Raw genomic sequence first — 18,672 nt, 5'->3', positions numbered from 1 at the left:
TTTGGTTCTTCCATCTTTATGTTTTATAAATAATTTACAATAATGTCTGATATTCTTATAGAAGTTGTTCGTTTTACGCTAGCCCATTCAGAGTAACTCTTTATTTATTATTAATTCAAGAAATATTCACTGAGGCAAGGTGTCCTTCAGGGGCTGGATAGAGAAACTCTAATGATGCAGAATCCCTACATGTTACATAGGCTCTGGGCTTCCACAAAACATGACTCCCTGGAAATCGTGTACAAAATAACTTTCCTATATATGTTTTTCTAAGCAGAGGTCAATGCCTTTTTTTTTGGGGGGGGGACATCCTACGAGTTCTTAGCTGTAGAATCACTAAGGATTGTCTAAGGATTTAGGAAAAAGAGGTTTTGTTTTTTAAATTAAATAAAGATTTTCCCCATATTCCAAGTTGACTGCTTTTTCTATGTTTTAAAAACGGCACCCACTTTATAAGAGTGTGGACTTTTTAAAAACTAGATGGATAAGATGAGTGAGATCAAAGAAATCTGCTTAAAAGGAAGACAGAGTGTCAGTCATTAAACCAGAAGAGCTGACTAGATCCAAGCAGAGCTGCTCCTTGCTAGTGGTTCTGTTCTTCAGTAGTCAGTCGTGTTAATCCCAGAGCAGCAGCAAAACCATCCTCAGGCTTGAGGGAGGGGCAATGCTCCAGGTGTTGGCTGGTCTGAAGAAACAGCCTGGGATTCTGAAGTTCTCGGTCCTCCCACACACCAGTGGCTGAGGTAGCTGGGCACAGCCAACACAGATGGCAAAGCAGCGGCATCTGCAAATACAGCATGGCCAGCAATAAGAAAGCCAGTAACTTGGCGATCTATAAAACTGAGCTGGTGTGAAGCAAGTGGTATAATTTATTTTGGAGGGATGGGCAAGGGGATCACCCATAAAACAGTACTCCAACTGTTAGAAGAGGTCAGTTAGAAGTGTTTGCTTTTCACGTTAGTAGTTACAGTTGAAACTCGGATATGCCGCCTAAGAGTCGATCTGTAAACTGGGGACATAGGAGCTCTCAAGTACTCAGGAGGCTGAGGCAGGAAACTTGAGGTCAGAGCCTCTCTGGGCAACAGAAGAGTTCATTAGAAGAGTCTGTTTCAAGCAGAAGTGAGGAGAGAGTTGAGCGGCTCACTGGCGGGGCACTTGCCCTGGGATTCACCTCTACCTCTTTTAGGTATCCACTTGAGACATTAGGTGGGTTTGGGGGCTTTGGGTGATTTCTGAGCACATAAGGACTGACAAGGGCTGGGCTCGAGAGAATGGCCATGGAGAGTTCTAAGATTCCAGGCAGAGGAATTGAACAGATGGCAGACTCTGATTGCTGAGACCCAGGAGAATAAACATACTCTGTAGCGTTGTTTAAGATGCATTTGTATTGTCTTTTAACTATGGAACGCATGTGTTTTAATAGGGGGTGTCTGTGTATGAGTGTGGTGCCTGGGGAGGTCAAAAATGTCCGGTCCCCTGGAGTTATAGGCCATTGTGAGCCACCCAATGGGGGTGCTGGGAACCAAACTCAGATCCCTCTGCAGAACGTACTCGGTGTTAACCACTGAGCCATCTCTGCAGCTTGCAGCATTGGCTTTTAAGAGAAGAGAATGTGCTAAACTTGGACAACTTAAGTTTTGGGGAAGCTTTGAGCTGCTGACATAGGGGCATGCCAAGGAGGGAGTTAGGTCTGGGACTCACAGGGGAAGTCTGCGTTAGGTTTCATTCTGTGAGTCATGACAAATAAGTGGCTGAAGAAATGTGTCTAAGTGAGATCATCTAGGGCTCAAGTTCACCAGCAGCTAATGCCCAGTGAAAGAGCAAGCTAAGCTGGAGGGACAGGCAGAAGAATGAGGAGCAACTGACACGTCACATGTGAAGGAAACAAGAAAGGCTATGCCAAAAGCAGGGTGTAGTGCGGCTCTAACGGAAGGTAGACTGAGTAGCCGAAGATTGAGAATGCTACATTTAGATTGTTTCTAGGTTTTTTTTTTTTTTCTGGTTTAAAGTAAGTTCTAGAATTGGGGTGTGCGTTCCCTACTCGAAACCTCATGATGAGTGTCTCTTCTTATCAGAATTGAACTCAGACTGTTATGCTCAATTTGACCCTGGACTCTCCCCTCGGAGGCCTATTCTGCCTTAAAGCCATTCTATTACTGGTGAATTTTGATTATGTCAAGATCGTTCTGTCTTCAGCATCCTGCTGCTTCCTCTTCTGGAATGTTCTCCCTCAGCTCTCTTAAGTCTCATGAAAGCAGACATTATTGAAGTTGCTCACCATTTTCTGCCTAACACCTAGAATGCTGTCTTTTATTAATAGGTGCAGAACAAGTAGATTAAATCTCAGAGGCACTGGCAACTGTCACTAAAGTAAAAGAGAGGGATCTTCGGGGCAGTTCCTTCCACCACTTACTTGTTACTTAGTATTCTCAGCTGTAGAACATGAAGGTAGAACAGTGCGTGGTCTTTAAACGTCCTTCTGGCTTTGGAATCCTAAGTATTTCTTGGTATCTCCAGTAAGCTGTTCTATGATTAAGATATACTTTTGTTTTGTTTGAGTCAGGGACTCTCTATATAGCCTTGGCTTTTCTGGAACCAGGCCGGCCTCGAACTCAGAGATCTGCCTGCCTCTGCCTCTCAAGTGCTGGGATTAAAGGTGTGCACCATCATGCCTGGTTTAAGATTATTATTTTAACACTTGCTGTGGTGTATATATTGTGCCTAGACTATTAATGCTTTATGGCTTTAAGGTAAAAAAAAAATAGTTTTAAAAAGACTTTGAAATAGAATCTGTTTGGTGGCACAATATAGGGAGTCCCCAAAATTACTAAGCCAGATTAAATTGTGTGGTGGAGTGAGAGTAATGGGGTTAGGGTCACAGTCCTGACCTCCCTCATTCACACATGAAGACCCTAAGCAAGATAGCACATAGTAACCGCAGTAAATATGGACACCATGAGGCTTCCTTGATAGAGTTGATCGCAGGAGGGCTGCAGTCCAGAGGCTGTTGTGAGTGGTCCAGGGTGAGTTGTCTGAAATCCAACACAGTCTTATCACCCTGTGTGGATGATGAGGGTGGTCGCCTTTCGTAGCAGCTGGTAGAGGTTTAAGGCGCATGCATTTCGCCTTTTCCCCTCACAGTTCAGTTCATTTTTCCAAACTCAGCTTAGCTGGGTTCATGGTTCCAGTGCCCATCTATTGTGTCTCAGAGAAGAAATCACACGTAAGCACATGCGAAATTTCTTATATCCAAATTGTTCCCTAATGCATCAGCCATGCAAGAGTAAGTTTGAATTCATAACAAGCAGTATGGTAGAAACTATAGTCCTCCAAGTCTATCATGTTATACAGAACTTTTAGTTTACAGAGGTCCTTCTGCCAGGGCAGGACCCAGCACCCTCAGATTTCCACCATCCATACTCATAGCACAGGGACCCAAACCAGGAAGTTCACGCAGATGCTCTACTGCTAATGAATCACAGATGTCCCTGGAGATTTTGCGGTGCTCCCTTGCCTGTTCTGAGCCCATGTTTCACTACACCCTCGAGCTTCCTTAGCCTTTTCTGTCTGGGGCAGTTCTTTATCTTGACACTGTAAAGAGTGTTGGCTGGTTATTTTGTGGCTTGTCCCCGGATTTGTATTTGCCCAGTGTTTCTTCATGGTTCCCTTGAGGTTCTGATCTGTAAGATGTCCATTCATAAGACCTCTCAGGGTTTCTGAGTTTGGCTTGTGGAGTAACGAGCTGCAGCAGTTGGTTTGGCATAATCTTTTATTAGGACCGCTTATTTGCTGTGTTGTTTGCACACACCCCTGGCCTAGCCACATGGAAGAGAATTATGGTGTTATAGATATTATTCCCTTTTATTTCTTCTTTCTAAAATTGAATCCCTCAATTACCCCTATAAAGTTGTCTATATCGTTATTATAAAGTCTTTACCAGTTATTATAAAATCTCTTCACATAATTACTGTATTTTTTTCCAGTTTCAATAGTAATGGGCATTCCTACTGTGAAGAGAGAAGTTAAATCTTACCTCATAGAAACCCTTCACTCCCTTATTGATAATCTGTATCCTGAAGAGAAGCTGGACTGCGTTATAGTCGTCTTCATAGGAGAGGTAATTCCTTGTTATTTCTTTCATCATATGTGATCTGAGGGTTAAGACGCTAATCAAATGTTTGCATGTGTTTCTAGAAGCATTTAAACCAGTGGTTCTCAACCTGTGGGTCATGGCCCCTTTGAGGGTCTCGTATCCGATATCCTGCATATCAGATATTTACGATTCATAAAAGTAGCAAAATTACAGTTACAGAGTAGCAATGCAGGGGTCACCACAACGTGAAGAAGTGTATTAAAGGGTCGCACGTTAGGAAGCTTGAGAACTGCTGCTCTAGAGGATCAGGTTATTCTCCTCTTGGGTTTTAGAATGGCAAAGGGCTGGGCATGGAGCATAGGGCAGAACCCTTCTGTGGTACCAGTGAAATCTGGGGTCAGTCCTTAACCTTCTCCTTTACACAGAAGAGCTTTAAGTTGTCCTGCTAGTTCAGGCCCCTGAGCCCCACTGTTTCAGAGTTCTTCATTACCTTTCAAGTGAATGTGGTCTCAGTGACAAAGTAAACACATATGTATCACTAAATTCAGTCATGAAACATAATGAAACTTGCCTGTCCTTCATACAAATGGGAACATTAGTTTTCAGAAAGTCAATTCTTCCTATGGCTTGTATATACATATACCAGAGGGTTGTCTTGTATATGTTTGTTGAATTGTGAATTTTTTTTTTTCTGGCTTCCAAATATTTTGTGATCTTGTTTCAGAGCCATTTTTTTTTCAATTTATGATCCATGAGTAAGTTTTTTGAGTTTCTGCAGTGATCAGCCACAACATTAAGTATTCATGTAAATGAAGTGACCAAGCCCGCTTAGTCAGTCAACAGGTTCTCTAGCACAGGAGTGAGGATTAAAAGAAAAAAGACAATTAGACAAATTGCAGCATGACCCCAGCCAGTTCTGAGGCTGAAGGCTGAGGCAGGTTTGTTTAATCCCACATTTCTCTTTTAATTACATGCAAGTATTTAGGTCAGTTCTAGGTTGAGGAACCAACAATACAATAGACACAAACAGTCAAGAAACAAACAAGGCAATATACAGGGTCCTGTGATCACTCTGTGATCACTCTTGCTGTTTCTTAAGGGCTCATCTGGATGACAAAAATATCTGATCCTACTAGCCAGTCCTAGCCCACGGTCATATTCGTGCCTGAGGCCTACTTCTTTGTTCTAGCCTAAGACTTGGATTCCTGACTGAAATTACTTCTCTGTGTTAGCCTAAAATTAGATTCCTGCCTGAACTTACTTCCTTGTCGTGGCCTAATGTCAGATTCCTGCCTAAAGCCCATTTCCTTGTCCTTGGCCAATGTCAGATTTCTGCCAAGCAGCCCCAAAAGCTCTCCACAATAAAGTGTTGTGTAGCTGTATGGTTCCTGACTTGACACTTATTTTCTAAGTGAAGCTTAGTGTCCATACACATCAGCATAGTCATATGTGATCAGCATGCGCTGCAGAAGTTGAGCTACTTCCTTTTCCAACAGCCTATGAGAGAGCTCATTTACCTTTTCCTGGGGAATAGTAGTCTGTACTGGTTAGGTCTTATTGTCAGCTTGACAATAAGTCACACAGGGTGATGAAACCTCAAGGAATTGGCTAGATCATACTGATTTGTGGCCATATCTGGGACAGACTATATTGATTGATACTGATGTGGGGTGGCCTAGCCCACTGTGGGTGGCACCATCCCTATGCAGATGGTCCTAGGTTATATAAGAAAGCTGGAGCATGAGCCAGAGAGCCAGGCAGCCAGCAGTCCTGACCTCCCTCAGTGATTGATGGACTGTGACCTGGAAGCATAAGCCAAGTAAAGTCTCCCTTGAGTTGCTTTTGATAACAATACTTGTTTGTTTGTTTGTTGTTTTGCTTTTTTCAAGACAGGGTTTTTTGTTGTAGCTCTGGCTGTCTTGGAACTCACTCTGTAGACCAGGCTGTCCTGAATTCAGATTCAGATTGCCTGCTTCTGCCCTCTGGGTGCTGGAATTAAAGGTGTGGGCCACTACTACCCAGCTTATTTTATTTTTTTAAATCACAGCAATAGAAAAGCAAACTGGAGCATTTAATTTTAATGGGGAAAGGCTTAAGACTAAAAGAATCATTTTTTAAAAAATATTTATTTATTTTATTTATATGAGTACACTATAGTTATCTTTAGACACACCAGAAGAGGGCATTGGATCCCATTACAAATGGTTGTGAGCCACCGTGTGGTTGCTGGGAATTGAACTCAGGACTCTTGGAAGAGTAGTCAGTGCTCTTAACCACTGAGTCATCTCTCCAGCCCTAAAAGAATCATTTTTATACACTTGAACAATAATTCAGAGACGAGTAGATGTAGGTGTTTGAGTCTTCTTTGCCACTGTTGTTCAGTTGCTCACTGAGGCAACATCTCTGAGTGTATGATCAGAGGACCTGTGTTCAGGGGTACATTCTGCCTCTTGAGGAGGTTGCTTTCCTTGTCCAGATCCTCCACTCCCTTCAACTCCTGTGGTAATCATGCTTTTGCCCTGTCAATACTCAACATTCCTTCAGGGAAGCACTGTGAGCATTCATGGGGCGAAGCTGGGGACTAGGCAGTCCAGGCCAGGCCGTGTCAGCAGTGCCCTCTCTTGGACGGCAGTGTTTGTCCATAGTTATCCATAGAATTTCAATGCAAAAGACCTATCCTGAACAGAAGAATCCCAGTGTTTCACTGGATTCAGCCACTAGGCAGTTTAAAGTTAGTTTTGAGTCTGATTGAGTCTCGGATGGCTCCGTTAGGAGTGTTTCCCTAGGTGTTTGTCAAGTATCAGTAACAGGTACGTCTTCTGTGGCCTTGAGCATGATGTGTGCACAGGATGACTGGAGGTCTCCAGACTCCTCCTCAGCTCCTGTTTTCTACTTGATAACATCATATGACTGTCTAATGAGCATGGTGGCTTGAATAAGAATGGCTCCCACAGGCTCATATGTTTGAATGCTTTGTCGCCAAAGAGTGGCAATATTTTAAAAGATTAGAAGGATTAAGAGGTGTGGCTTTGTTAGAGGAAGTATGTCACTGGGGGTTGGGGGGGAGACTTTAAGGTTTCAAAATCCCGTGCCAAACCCTTTGCCTTTGGATCAGGATGTAGTTGTAAGCTACTGTTCTCGAGTCTGCACACATGCCTCTATGATTCCGCTGTGATGATAATGGACACAACCTCTGAAACTGTAAGACAGCCCCCAGTTCAGTGCTTTCTTGTATAATAATTGGCCTTGGTCATGGTGTCTCCTCACCATAATAGAACAGTGACTAAGACAGGCAACTCTTAATTTGCCCAGAACTTTATGAGTCAAGTCTCCTTAAGCTGCTGCTCTAGCAGGTCTCCTCCATATGTTTCCGGGAGTTCTCTGTGCAGTGCTAATCCTGTGCCCAGTGTCTCATACAGATCTGTGTGTTCTCTATTCTGTGTGTGTTACTCCAAAGTCTGCCTCTTCCTCCATTCTGTTCTTCCTCTGTCCCAGCTGATCACCTTCTGTGAGGCTACTTCTGGTCTTCCAGTTACATTAGTGATAGCGCTAACAGGAAAATATGATAAAGAATTATTTTTCAGGAAAATCAGGGATTTCTGTGAAGGCATGAATGTCTCTAGTTTAAATACATGAGGAGGGATTAAGAATGAGAAGGTGCTAGGGATGCTGGGCATGTTTGTGTGTGCTTGTAAACTCAGACCTGAGAAGGCTGAGACCGGAGGATTGCTGGATGTTCAGAGCCAGCCAAGGCTTCGAAAATCTGTTTTTTTGAAGTATTGATCTGTAAAGGGAATGTGTAGGTCACCATGGGTCATCTTTGCTTCACTAATGGCACTTTTTCTTCTTTGCATTTTTATTTGTATATTACTGAGTTTTCATTTTAAAATTCAGAGTATCCACTTTTATTTTTTAAATTATTTTTGGGTTTTGAGCCTCCTCTCTCCTCCCAATGTCTCTCATATACCCTTTCTTGCATTCTTTCAAACCCATGGCTTCACGTTGCATGAATTGCTGTTATATAGAGGATCTGTATACATGTGTGTTATATAGGTTGTGTGTACCCGAGATATATAAACACAGCCTGCTGGATGTGGATAATGTCACTCAGGTGCGTTTTCAGGGCTGACTATTTGGGATTGGATAACAGATTTGTGTGCTTTACCTGGGGAAGGCTGTTTTCTCAGGACTTCAGCCTTCCTCAGCGGCCTTCAGCTCTGTGCAAGGTTGAGGCCCATGGGCCGTACCCCTTCCGTATCTGCTGTTGCTGTCTTTGTTCAGCTCATGCTTAGGCAGCCACGCTGATGAGACTTTATGAGAGGTGTCTGACATTCTTAGGAGTCACAGCCTCAGAGTCAAGTCCGTTTCTCTACCTCTTACGGTCTTTCCACCCCTCTCATGAAGGAATCCCTGAGCCTTCAGTGCAGGAATTATATTGCAGGTGGGCTGGGCTCCACAGCTCTGTGTATTGATGGGTTGTGGCTTTCTGTTATGGTCTGTGTAACATTGCAAAGAGAAGTTGCTGGGATGTGAGGACTACACTAATCTGGCTAGGCTGCAGAGAAAGAGCAAAGTATTGTTATGTGTATGGATGCTTTGCCTGCATCTGTGTCTGGGTGTTGTGTGCATGCCTGTTATCAGTGGAGGCCAGAAGAGGGAGTTGTATCCCATAGGAGTGAACAGCCAGTTGTGAGCCACCATGTGGGTGCTGGGAATTGAACCCTGGGTCCTTTGAAAGAGCAGCCAGTGCTCTTAACCACTAATTCATCTCTTCAGCCCCTATTTTTTTTTTTTAAAGGCCCCAATGATGTTTATCTTTGAGACAGTAATCATTAGCTACGCTTTGTCCTTTGTTTCTCTCAGTTGAGAACTTCAGAAGGGGTGAAGAGATGGATGGACTGCAGTCGTTCTGGAGGGGTCTTTGTATAGCCTAAGTGGTTGGTCTGTTTTCAGGTTTTGTTTTTGTTTGTTTGTTTTTTGTTTGTTTTGTTTTTCGAGACAGGGTTTCTCTGTGTAGCTCTGGCTGTCTTGGAACTCACTCTGTAGACCAGGCTGGCCTTGAACTCAGAAATCCGTTTGCCTCTGCCTCCCAAGTGCTGGGATTAAAGGCGTTTGCCACCACTGCCCGGCTTTGTTGGGTTTTTTTTGTTTTGTTTTGTTGTTTTTTTGTTTTTTTTTTTTAAACTTAGAGTTTAATTATAGTATTTCGAGTTACCCTCTGACCTCCACATGCACACCATGGCATGTCCCCTCTCTCCAAGTAAATAAATACATATTAAAAATAAAATATAAGGGAGTAGGGAATCAGACATTCTGGTGACAGATTGTGTCTTAGATGCCATTGTCTTGTCTTTATTCCCTGCTTGTGATGCCTGACTTCACTGATTTTATTTGTCCTGTCTTCCCAGCTTGGTTCCTCAACCCAGCTGCATGAATTCACCCCAGCCAGCTTTCAGTAAATCTTTTGCTGTTGTTGGCTATTGTCTTAGTTAGGGTTTCACTGCTGTGAACAGACACTATGACCAAGGCAACTCTTATAAGGACAAATTTCACTGGGGCTGGCTTACAGGTTCAGAGATTCAGTCCATTATCATTATGGCAGGAAGCATGGCAGCATCCAGGCAGTCATGGAGCTGGAGGAGTTGAGGGTTCTGCCTGTTTTCTGAAGGCAGCTTAGGGGAAGACTGGCTAGGATAAGGGTCTGAAAGCCCACCCCTCACAGTGACACCCACTCCAACAAGGCCACACCTACTCCAACAGGGCCACTCCCACTCCAACAAGGCCATACCTCCTAATAGTGCCACTCCCTGAGCCAAGCATGTAGAAACCATTACAGCTATTCTTTAGTTTCTGCTGGTTGCTGCTAAGATCCTATCTGATGGGGGCTGTATCTTGTTTAAAAAAAAAAAAACAAAGAACAACTTGAATTTTATAGACGGCCACCAAACAGAACAGGAAGTCTGTGTGGTTGCATGGCTGTGTTGGCGGTTAGATGCTCTCTTACTGGATTAGAGAGAATGCGTGAATTTTTGAGGCAGTGTCAGGCACAACTCAGCCTGCGTGACTGACAAGCAGGGGTGTTGGTGATAACTATAATGATTGCCAAGGCTTCAGAAAGACTGATTTGGATTGAGATGCGAATTAAGTATCTTCGCTAACATTTAAAATTTTTCTCTTACAGTTTTGTTTTATAAATGACAACATTACATCGTTAGGAATGTGAGTTCTTTCAAAACTCATCTTAATGGTCAGTTATCCAGCTAAAATTTTAGTTTGATGAATGTAGTTAACGTTTTGAGATAGAGTCTCACTACGTAGCCCTAGCTGGCCTCGAACTCACTATATAAACCAGGCTGGCTCAAATTTGCCTGCCTCTGCCTTCTCAGTACCAAAATTTTAGAGGTGTATGCTACCACACCCGGCTTCAGCCAGTACTGGTGAATTCACTGGTACATTTATTAGCGGTTGGGGGGGCAGGGTTGAGTGAGTTCAGCTTCACTGGATGGCAACATTGTTACGTGTACTCTCTTTTGTCTTGTTTGTCTACTATTCTTCACACTAGATTCTCTTCCTTCCTGAATCACTTCAAAATTCACTTAGCTCTGAGCTTAGAGTATGCCTGGTCCCTCTAGTCTTCCTCCTCCTCTTCCCCTTTTCCCACTCACTCTGACTGGGGATTGGGTTCAAGGCTTCAGGCTTGCTAGGATGAGTGGTATACCAAGCCTTTTAAAGAAAACCCTTTAATTTGAGAGAGGTGCCTGGGAGCCCTTGAGCTAGAGATCCGTTTTACACCAGCCTCACAGATAGCTGGACCGCATTAGTGCATGCCCTTCCCACTCCAGTTCCCACTGCACAACATTGTATTGAAAGCCTTTTGTGGATCTTTTGGTTTCTTAGGTGGGCTTTAGAGTTTCCTACTAGGGAATACACTAAAATTGGTGGGTTTCGTCTTTCCTCCCTGCCCCTCCTGTGTCCCAGCTGCCTTACTTGTTCGATTATCTTGCCTAGTGCTTTCCAGGGCACTAATACACATTTCCGTGTCTGTTATCGGATTAATCTGCTTTTAGGACTGTCGTTTGGCTGGAGAGTGAGATGGCTGTGTGATGCTGCTCATACTGTCCCTGCCATCAGGTTTGCCAGCCTTTCTGCACAGGTCTGGTGTATTCCGTTTTTCCTTCTCCTCTTCCCATTCTGTTCGGGCTTCATGCTGCAGTTATCAGTGTTCAGCAAGCAGTGTTCAGCAAGCACTGTTGTCCTTTGGATGTTCTTCCTCCTGTCTTGATTGACCAAAGCTCATCTCAGTGAAGCTTCCGGTGAACAATTGTCTCTGAGGTCTCATATGTTTGTCAGAGTTAGTTTTTGTCAACTTGAAACAGAATTGGACTTGGAAGTAGGAACCTCAGTTGATGAGTTTGCTTCCATCCAGTTGACCTGTGGGCATGTTTGTGTGGGCATTTTCTTGATTTTTGTGTTGATGTTAGAGAACCCAGCCCACTTTGATCCTTCTGAAAACAGTCATGCTTTTAACTTTTACATTAGGACTGTGCTCCATTGAGCTAGCTTCTGCTAAGGTATAAGGTAGTGTGAAAGCTCTGAACATCTTCTATTCATTATCACAGTTGCCTGTGTTGAGAGAACACTGTGGCTTCTCTGACGTATTTATTGAAAGCACAGTGACTGTTGAGTGTGGGTTTTTTTTTTTCCCTGTTGTATTTCATTTCATCTGGATTTGGAGCTAAATCTCATGTCAGCACTTCACTGCCTCCTGTAGATCGGTGTGAAGTATTGAAGATGCACAGTCGGGTCCTACAGTTTTGGTCTCCTCAGAATTTCTTCAGATATTGAAGCCCTTTGTGTTTCCAAATATCTTTAGAATCTTGCAGTGGCTTCTCTGTGGCAACATCTTCAGTTGAGTGTGGTTTTCTTTGTTCTTTTCCTTAAGTTAATGGTCAAGTCACTGCTTGCAAGTTCCTTTTCCTTCCTCTCCCTCCCCTTCCCTTCCTCTATCCTCTCTCTTCTCTCAATAAGTTTGTTGATAGACTCTACTCAGAAACCTTTTTTCTTATTGCTTTGTGTTCTACTTGCATTTTTATGAGTTATTGAGGGTATGAGTTTTTAGGCTACTGGCTGACGGGGGATAAAGATGTGTTCTAGGCAATAATTACATTACTACTACTACTTTACAAAAATAAACTTGCCAACTTTCCTTCAGCCACAGAGCGCTTCTTGTAGGTCACCTCTGGTCATTGAGACAAAGCCACGCCCTTTCGCGTCTGAGAATTTCAGTTGTTAATATTTCAGAATGAGGCTTGTGGTTCTTGTGTCTGCGTCTCACTGATAATGGTGTGTGATTTCCAGGAAGGAACGCACCTGGAAGCCTGCTGACTCTCTTCACCACACCACAGCTTTCTAAGGTTGTCTTTCCTGTTAGACACTCGCTTTGTGAGTGTGCTTTCCTTGAGGTTAGTGGCCTGCGTATTTTTAAACCTTTCCTCCCCTGAAGTGCGTTAGGCCTATTGTCAGCCTCAGCCATGGCTCTCACTGAGATTATGTTTTCTCAGACTTTCTCTTGCTGAGTGACTGTTTATTGAAGCACCACCGTGAAGCAGGTGCTGAGGATGATGACAGATACATTCCCCGAACTGAAATTTGTACAAGAGTATTTCTTTCTGTAACATTGGCTGTCTGTTTTTGGAGAGGAGATTAATTTCTAATTTGATGTACAGGGTGCTGAGCAGTCTGTGCAGCGCTACGGTTGGCTCTCCGATTTCTATCTTGACTATGACCGTCTATCCCAGCTCCGTTCCCGAGTCCTGTTCCCATCTGCCCATCTCTGAGACCTCTGAAGTCTTGGGGCTCAGGGTTAGTTGGCAGGTGGAGAAGACACAGACCCCATGACTCTGTCCTGTTTCTGTGGCGTTCACAGCCACAATTATTTTAGTTTTACTTTTCTGTTTCCTCCTCCTCTTCTTCTTCTTCTTCTTCTTCTTCTTCTTCTTCTTCTTCTCCTCCTCCTCCTCCTCCTCCTTCTCCTTCTCCTCCTCCTCCTCCTCCTCCTCCTCTTCTTCCTCCTCTTCCTCTTCTTCCTCCTTCTTTTTCTTCTTCTTCATGAATGCAGAGATGTTGGTTGGGGATTTTTTTTTTTCTTTAGTAATATAAGCAATTCAAAGCTATAAGCTTCCTCTAAGTACCATATTAGCTATATCTCAAGTACTTTTTTTTTTAAGCTTGAAGAGAGGGAGGGAGGGTATGAATGAATATCAATGGGAGTGTGATGGTATCTCCAGAGGCTGGAAGTGGCAGACTCCCCCAGAGCTGGAGGTATAGGTGGTTGTTGTGAGCTGTGTGCTATAGGTGCCAGGAATCAAACTCAGGTCTCCTGCAAGAGCCGTCAGTGCTCTTAACTTCTGAGCCGTCTCCCCAGCCCCTATACCCCATACGTTTTGACATGCTCCTTAGTTTTTTCATTCAGATCAAAATACTTTTTAAGTTCCTACGTAATTTTTTTTCCTTGACCCATGGGTTATGTAGAAATGTGTTTCTACATTCTTATCTATTTGAGAATTTCTCACAGTTCCCACTGTTAACTGATCTCCATTTCAACTCCATTGTAGTCAGAGAACACCGTTAATGGGGTGTTGGCCCTTTCAACCTTCTCAGTACTTGTGTGTTGGCTACCGTGCTTCATGTGTGCCCAGAGGAAATGGATTCTGTGTACTTGTGTGGCATATTTACATAGAGATGTTTAGTAGGTTGAGTTGGTAAAATTACTAGATTTAACCCTATTATTAAGGGGTTAAAGTCTTGGCTTCAGAGTCCAAGTGGGCTAGCTTCAGCTACACATCCTGATGTTCACTAATGGGCTAGCCTCAGCCACACCTCCAGAATATCATTGATGAAAACAGAGAAAAGACTTTGCTTCAGTCAACATGGCCATGTAGGGCAGAACAATCGAAGGTCTTCAGAATCCCAAGTCTGTCTCCAGGAGCCAACAGAACCTGGAGATTTGATAGAGAAGAGAAACAGAAGAGGCTCTGGAGTTTGCTTGACTGACTGACAGGAAACCTAGGTCAGGCCAGTGCTCTGAGATCTGTGTCTCAGTTCTAAGTCTGCAAGGTGTTCAGGAGATGCCGTCCCTGTCATCACTTGAGGGGGCAGTCTGGTTTCTGGATGTGTTGTTCCTGCTCTGGAGTTTAGCCTCAGCCTCTGAAGTAATTGCTACCAACTGAGGGGTGATTTGCCCTGTGATTAGGGGGAGTTTCAGTCCACTCATAAAGATACTCATTGATCAGTTCTGTGGCCTCTGGTGTCAAATGTAGCTGCTAAGAGAAGGAGTTGGCAGGAATAGTGGTTAAAGCAGCAAAATAGAAAAATAGAGGCAGGATGGGGCAGGTGGGGAGGGAGGCTGGAGCCGGAGCTTCTGCAGTGTAGAAGGCTCTCTGTTCTGTATCTGTACTGATATAGTTGGCCGTTCTTGATTTTAAACTGTGCATGAGCATACTTGGGCATCAATAATATCTTGGCCCGCTGTTTTTCAGCAGCTAAGCCCTTAAAATATTTATATACATGTTAGTTATAAATCATATAAATGATGACTGAGAAAATGCATTTATTTAATATCCCCTGGAGTTCGGTCACGATCCAACAACAAGAAGTGATCTGTGGTGGGTACATCAGGGAGTAAAATACAGCCTTTCTGTTGAATACTCTGGAGATGATGCGGCCTGTTTGTGTAGCATGGCAGATGTTTGGGAGCTCCCTAGAAGATGAGTGGGTCAGGGAGGGGAAGAAAGGGAGACAATCCATGGCCACTATGGAGTGGGCTTATTGGTGCAGAGGTCATAGGTCAGTATGGGGCGGTCCAGAGGTATAGGGTGAAGCAACATGGGATTCTCTAGGTCATCAAAGAGCCTTGCTGAGGTGTCAAGGCCTGCCATTTGAAAGACTCCCACTGGTGGCTTTGGTAAGGACGGGGACCATTGTCATGATCCAGGCAAGTTCTGGACTAATCTATCCCAAGAGATCCCAGAAGTGGTCAGTTTGTGAATGGATTTGAACTGAGGGAGTGCTGGGGCCTGTGTGGGAATGTCTCCTGTCATCTGCAGATGGGAGGAGACCGAAAGGCTAGGACAGGTAATTCAAATGAAGAGGTTGTTCTCTCTCTTTTGTTTTTAGCCTTTTAGCTTCCTCTTTCCGACTTACAATATTACAGCGCATGACCATTTTAGAAACTGGTAAAGCTCACAGAAATACTGTGGTATGTGTTTGCCTTTGTTTGAAGTTAAAAAAAAACTGAAGTATTTATGTGGGCAGTAGTACTCTTGTCTCAGATCAGGAAATAAGGTTTTTTTTTGTTTTGTTTTTTTCATAAGCTCTCAACCCCATTTTTGAACATGTTCTCTATCCTCTTGGTTCTGCTGATTGTCAGGTACAAATTATCTTTCTGGAATTCTCATTGGCTCTTTACTATGTAAAATCAAGTGTGTTTCTGACTGGTGGGCCTTCAGACATAAGCAGCTAGAGAGATGGGAAATGTCCAGTTGACCATTCTCAGACACTAGACAGTAGACTACGCAGGGTAAGGTTGTCCAAGAGACAGAAATAAATTCCATGAGCCCTGGTTTCTACCTGGTGACATATTCTGCATCAGTACAGAAGGGAGAATACCAACCAAACTGAGCTGCTGAAAACAATCTCAGACGAGGGTTCTGAAAGGAGGATGCTATACAGAAACAACCCGTGGCAGCCTTTGCTGTGTCAGGACACTCGGCTCAGAGGAGACTCCCTAAGGCAGGAAGACAACTGCCACGAAGCCCAACATTTCCAGTGCTCAAGTCAGATAAGAGCTGGGCCGGCCAGCCTCTGTGGCCTCTTCAGATCCTTCCGTGTGGTATGCGGTCTGGCGTGAAATTCCTGAGCATTTAAAGCTGTACACGAATACACTTTCATATTGTGTAACAACCTTTCTTTGAGACAGGGTGTCTCTGTGTAGCCCTGGCTGGTCTGCGCTGTGGCGTCGAGTCTGATCCTCGGACTCAGAGATCTATCTGTCTCTGCCTCGATGATGACCTTTGACTGGTAATCAGTCTTTCCAGCCTACTTCATTTACTAACTACCAAAGTACAGGTAGTCTCTAGTCCCTGCTGGTCTCCGTTTGCCTGCAGCATCTTTTGAATCTCTTTACTTTCTGTATATGTAATCGAAGATAATATGAGGCAGCATACTGCTCTGTGTGTGTGTGTGTGTGTGTGTGTGTGTGTGTGAGAGAGAGAGAGAGAGAGAGAGAGAGAGAGAGAGAGAGAGAGAAAGAGAGAAACAGAGAGAGACAGAGAGAGAAAGAGAAAGAAAGAAAGAAAATCCACTTGGTCACTCTATTTCATTGGAGACCGGAGTCCGTTTGTTCACAGCACTCACTGATAGGTAAGGATTCCTTCTGCCATCTTTCTCATCGTTTTCTGGCTCAGCTGGCACTGTGTTCTGTGTTACTGCCTGCCTTTGTGGTTTCATGTAGTTGAGCACTCTGGACACTTTCTGGTTTTGTTTCCTGCCTCTTCTGACGTGTTTTGCTTTGTGGTTTTTTGAGGCTCCCATAGAACAACCTGCCAGTCTGACATTGGCGGTGAACACACAGCTCTGTGCCTTTGCCTGGCCCATGTGCCTCTGATTGGAGACTTCCCACCATTTCCTAGTGTTTCCTGGGCGGTTTACGTTCACTATAGTTAATAAACTTTGTACTAAGGGTTGATTGCTTTACAAATACCAGCACAGTCCAAGAGAATGCTTCATGTGCCATAAAGCACCAAATTTGTTCTTTGATATCTTCTGTGCCTTAAAAAAATGTGTATGGGTGTTTGCCTGCTAGTAAGTTTACTACTTGCATGCCTAGTGCCTGAGGAGGCTAAAAGATGGTATCAGATGCCCTAGGACTAGTTACAGGCAGTTATGAGGCACCATGTGGGAGCTGGGTATCAAAGCCAGGTCTCCCAGAAGAGCAGCCAGCTCTCCTAACCACTGAGCCATCTCTGTAGCCCCTAATGATTGGAAGACTTTCATTTCAGCTCAAAGAACATTTGTTTATATAGAGTTTAGACATTTGTGCTGTGCATAGAGTATGGGTGACCATGCTTGAGCCATTGCACACATGGAGATCAGAGGTCAGCTTCTGGGGATGGGTTCTCCCTTTCCCTGGGAATTGAACTCAAACTTGGCAGCACGTTGCCTTACCACTGAGGCACCTTGCCAGTCTCATTTCTCCATTTCTGAAAGGCAGCTTTGTAGGATGTTCTTGCCGTTCTTTCCCCTTCAATTCCTTGAATATATTACGTCAGTTTCCTGTCATGTAGGGTTCCTGTTAAGAAATTTAATAGCTGCATTGATATTCTTTATATGTGTTAGATTTCTTGTCTCTTTCTGCTTTCAGGATTTTTTTTTCCTTTGTTTTTGAGCTTTGATGGTTGGGGTTAGATTTCACTGGTGACTACTTCTGTAGGTACATGGATGTTGGCATATGCACTGAGACTCTTAGTTTCCTGAGACAGGGTCTTACAAAGTTGCTTAGGTAGGCCTTGAATTTAGGTAGCCTCCAGAGTAACTAAAATTATAGACCTGAATCACCATGCATGGGCAGATTTGTTTCTGCATATTCTTGTGAAGATTCTTCTGAATTCTTTGACAACCATGTTTGGTAGATCTCTTTCTGTATTGTTCACTATTGGAACTGTCATAGCCTTCACCAGGCGGTGGCAGTGGAAATGCCCACCCCATCCCTCTGTCCCTAGAGTTTTTGTGATTTAGAAACAGCACCCTCTTCTGGCCATTCTGGGTGTTGCTTAGCAGGGGTGAACACTATTTGGGCTAGCATGGGCCATCTGGTGACAACGTAGACCAAGTTGCCGGAGTCTCTGCTTGGATGTCTTGCAAGTTGGTGCTGTGGCAACTTCTGGCCCAAGCACTCATAATCAAACTAGTTGTAAGTGCAGTTGGAGAGAGGTGTAAGCCGAGATCCCAGGTTAGGCAGAGCTGCTGTTCAGAATGAGTGGGCACACAGCCTGTGCTCCTTAAAAATTCGCACTTGGAGACAGCTTCTAGGATGCGGCTGAGGTGGGGTTTGGTATACACTGTCTAAGTTCATACAGCAGTGGCCCAGAGCCACTGGAGAGAGTGTGGGGCTGGGAAATCTTGTTCCTAGGCAAGATTTTTGGAAGGCTTTTTGGCTAACAGGAGCTGCTGCTTTGGTTGCTTGGGATAAGCATGTCTGCTGTGTGCTAGTGACATACAGAGGTGAGCATCTCTCTGCTGGGGTAGGGCCACTGGGACACGCTCTGACTGGGCATGAAGACCAGCTAGCTGTTCAGGAACTCAGGGTAAGCTGAGTTTCCTCAGTGCTTCTGAAAGTGACCAGTTCAGCTTGGTGAGCAGGCTGCCATGCCAGCTGTTTGATCAAGTGTTGTAGACAGCAGTTACACAGAGGTGCCAACCATGACACCATCACAGTGCTTGCCCCTGTGACTCCACTTCCTTTCTCTGATTCCATCATTCTTAGCTGCTACAGTTATGTTATTAAAGCCAGTGTCACCAAA

At 44.1% G+C, this 18,672-nt stretch overlaps 1 protein-coding gene across 1 annotated transcript in view; it reads left to right on the top strand.

The window, feature by feature from the left end:
- The window catches only part of Mgat4a (alpha-1,3-mannosyl-glycoprotein 4-beta-N-acetylglucosaminyltransferase A), an 89,590-nt gene that overhangs the window by 41,065 nt on the left and 29,853 nt on the right, over nt 1-18,672 (top strand). The window contains exon 4 of the mRNA XM_028775431.1: nt 3,984-4,117. Coding sequence (XP_028631264.1) covers nt 3,984-4,117 — 134 coding nt within the window. The remainder of the gene's footprint in view (nt 1-3,983; nt 4,118-18,672) is intronic.

Source organism: Grammomys surdaster, unplaced genomic scaffold, assembly GCF_004785775.1.
Source record: "Grammomys surdaster isolate TR1022 unplaced genomic scaffold, NIH_TR_1.0 255, whole genome shotgun sequence".
NCBI classification, from domain to species: Eukaryota; Metazoa; Chordata; class Mammalia; order Rodentia; family Muridae; genus Grammomys; species Grammomys surdaster.
The sequence above is the reverse complement of the archived record's forward strand: the minus strand, read 5'-3'. Positions and strand labels throughout refer to the sequence as shown.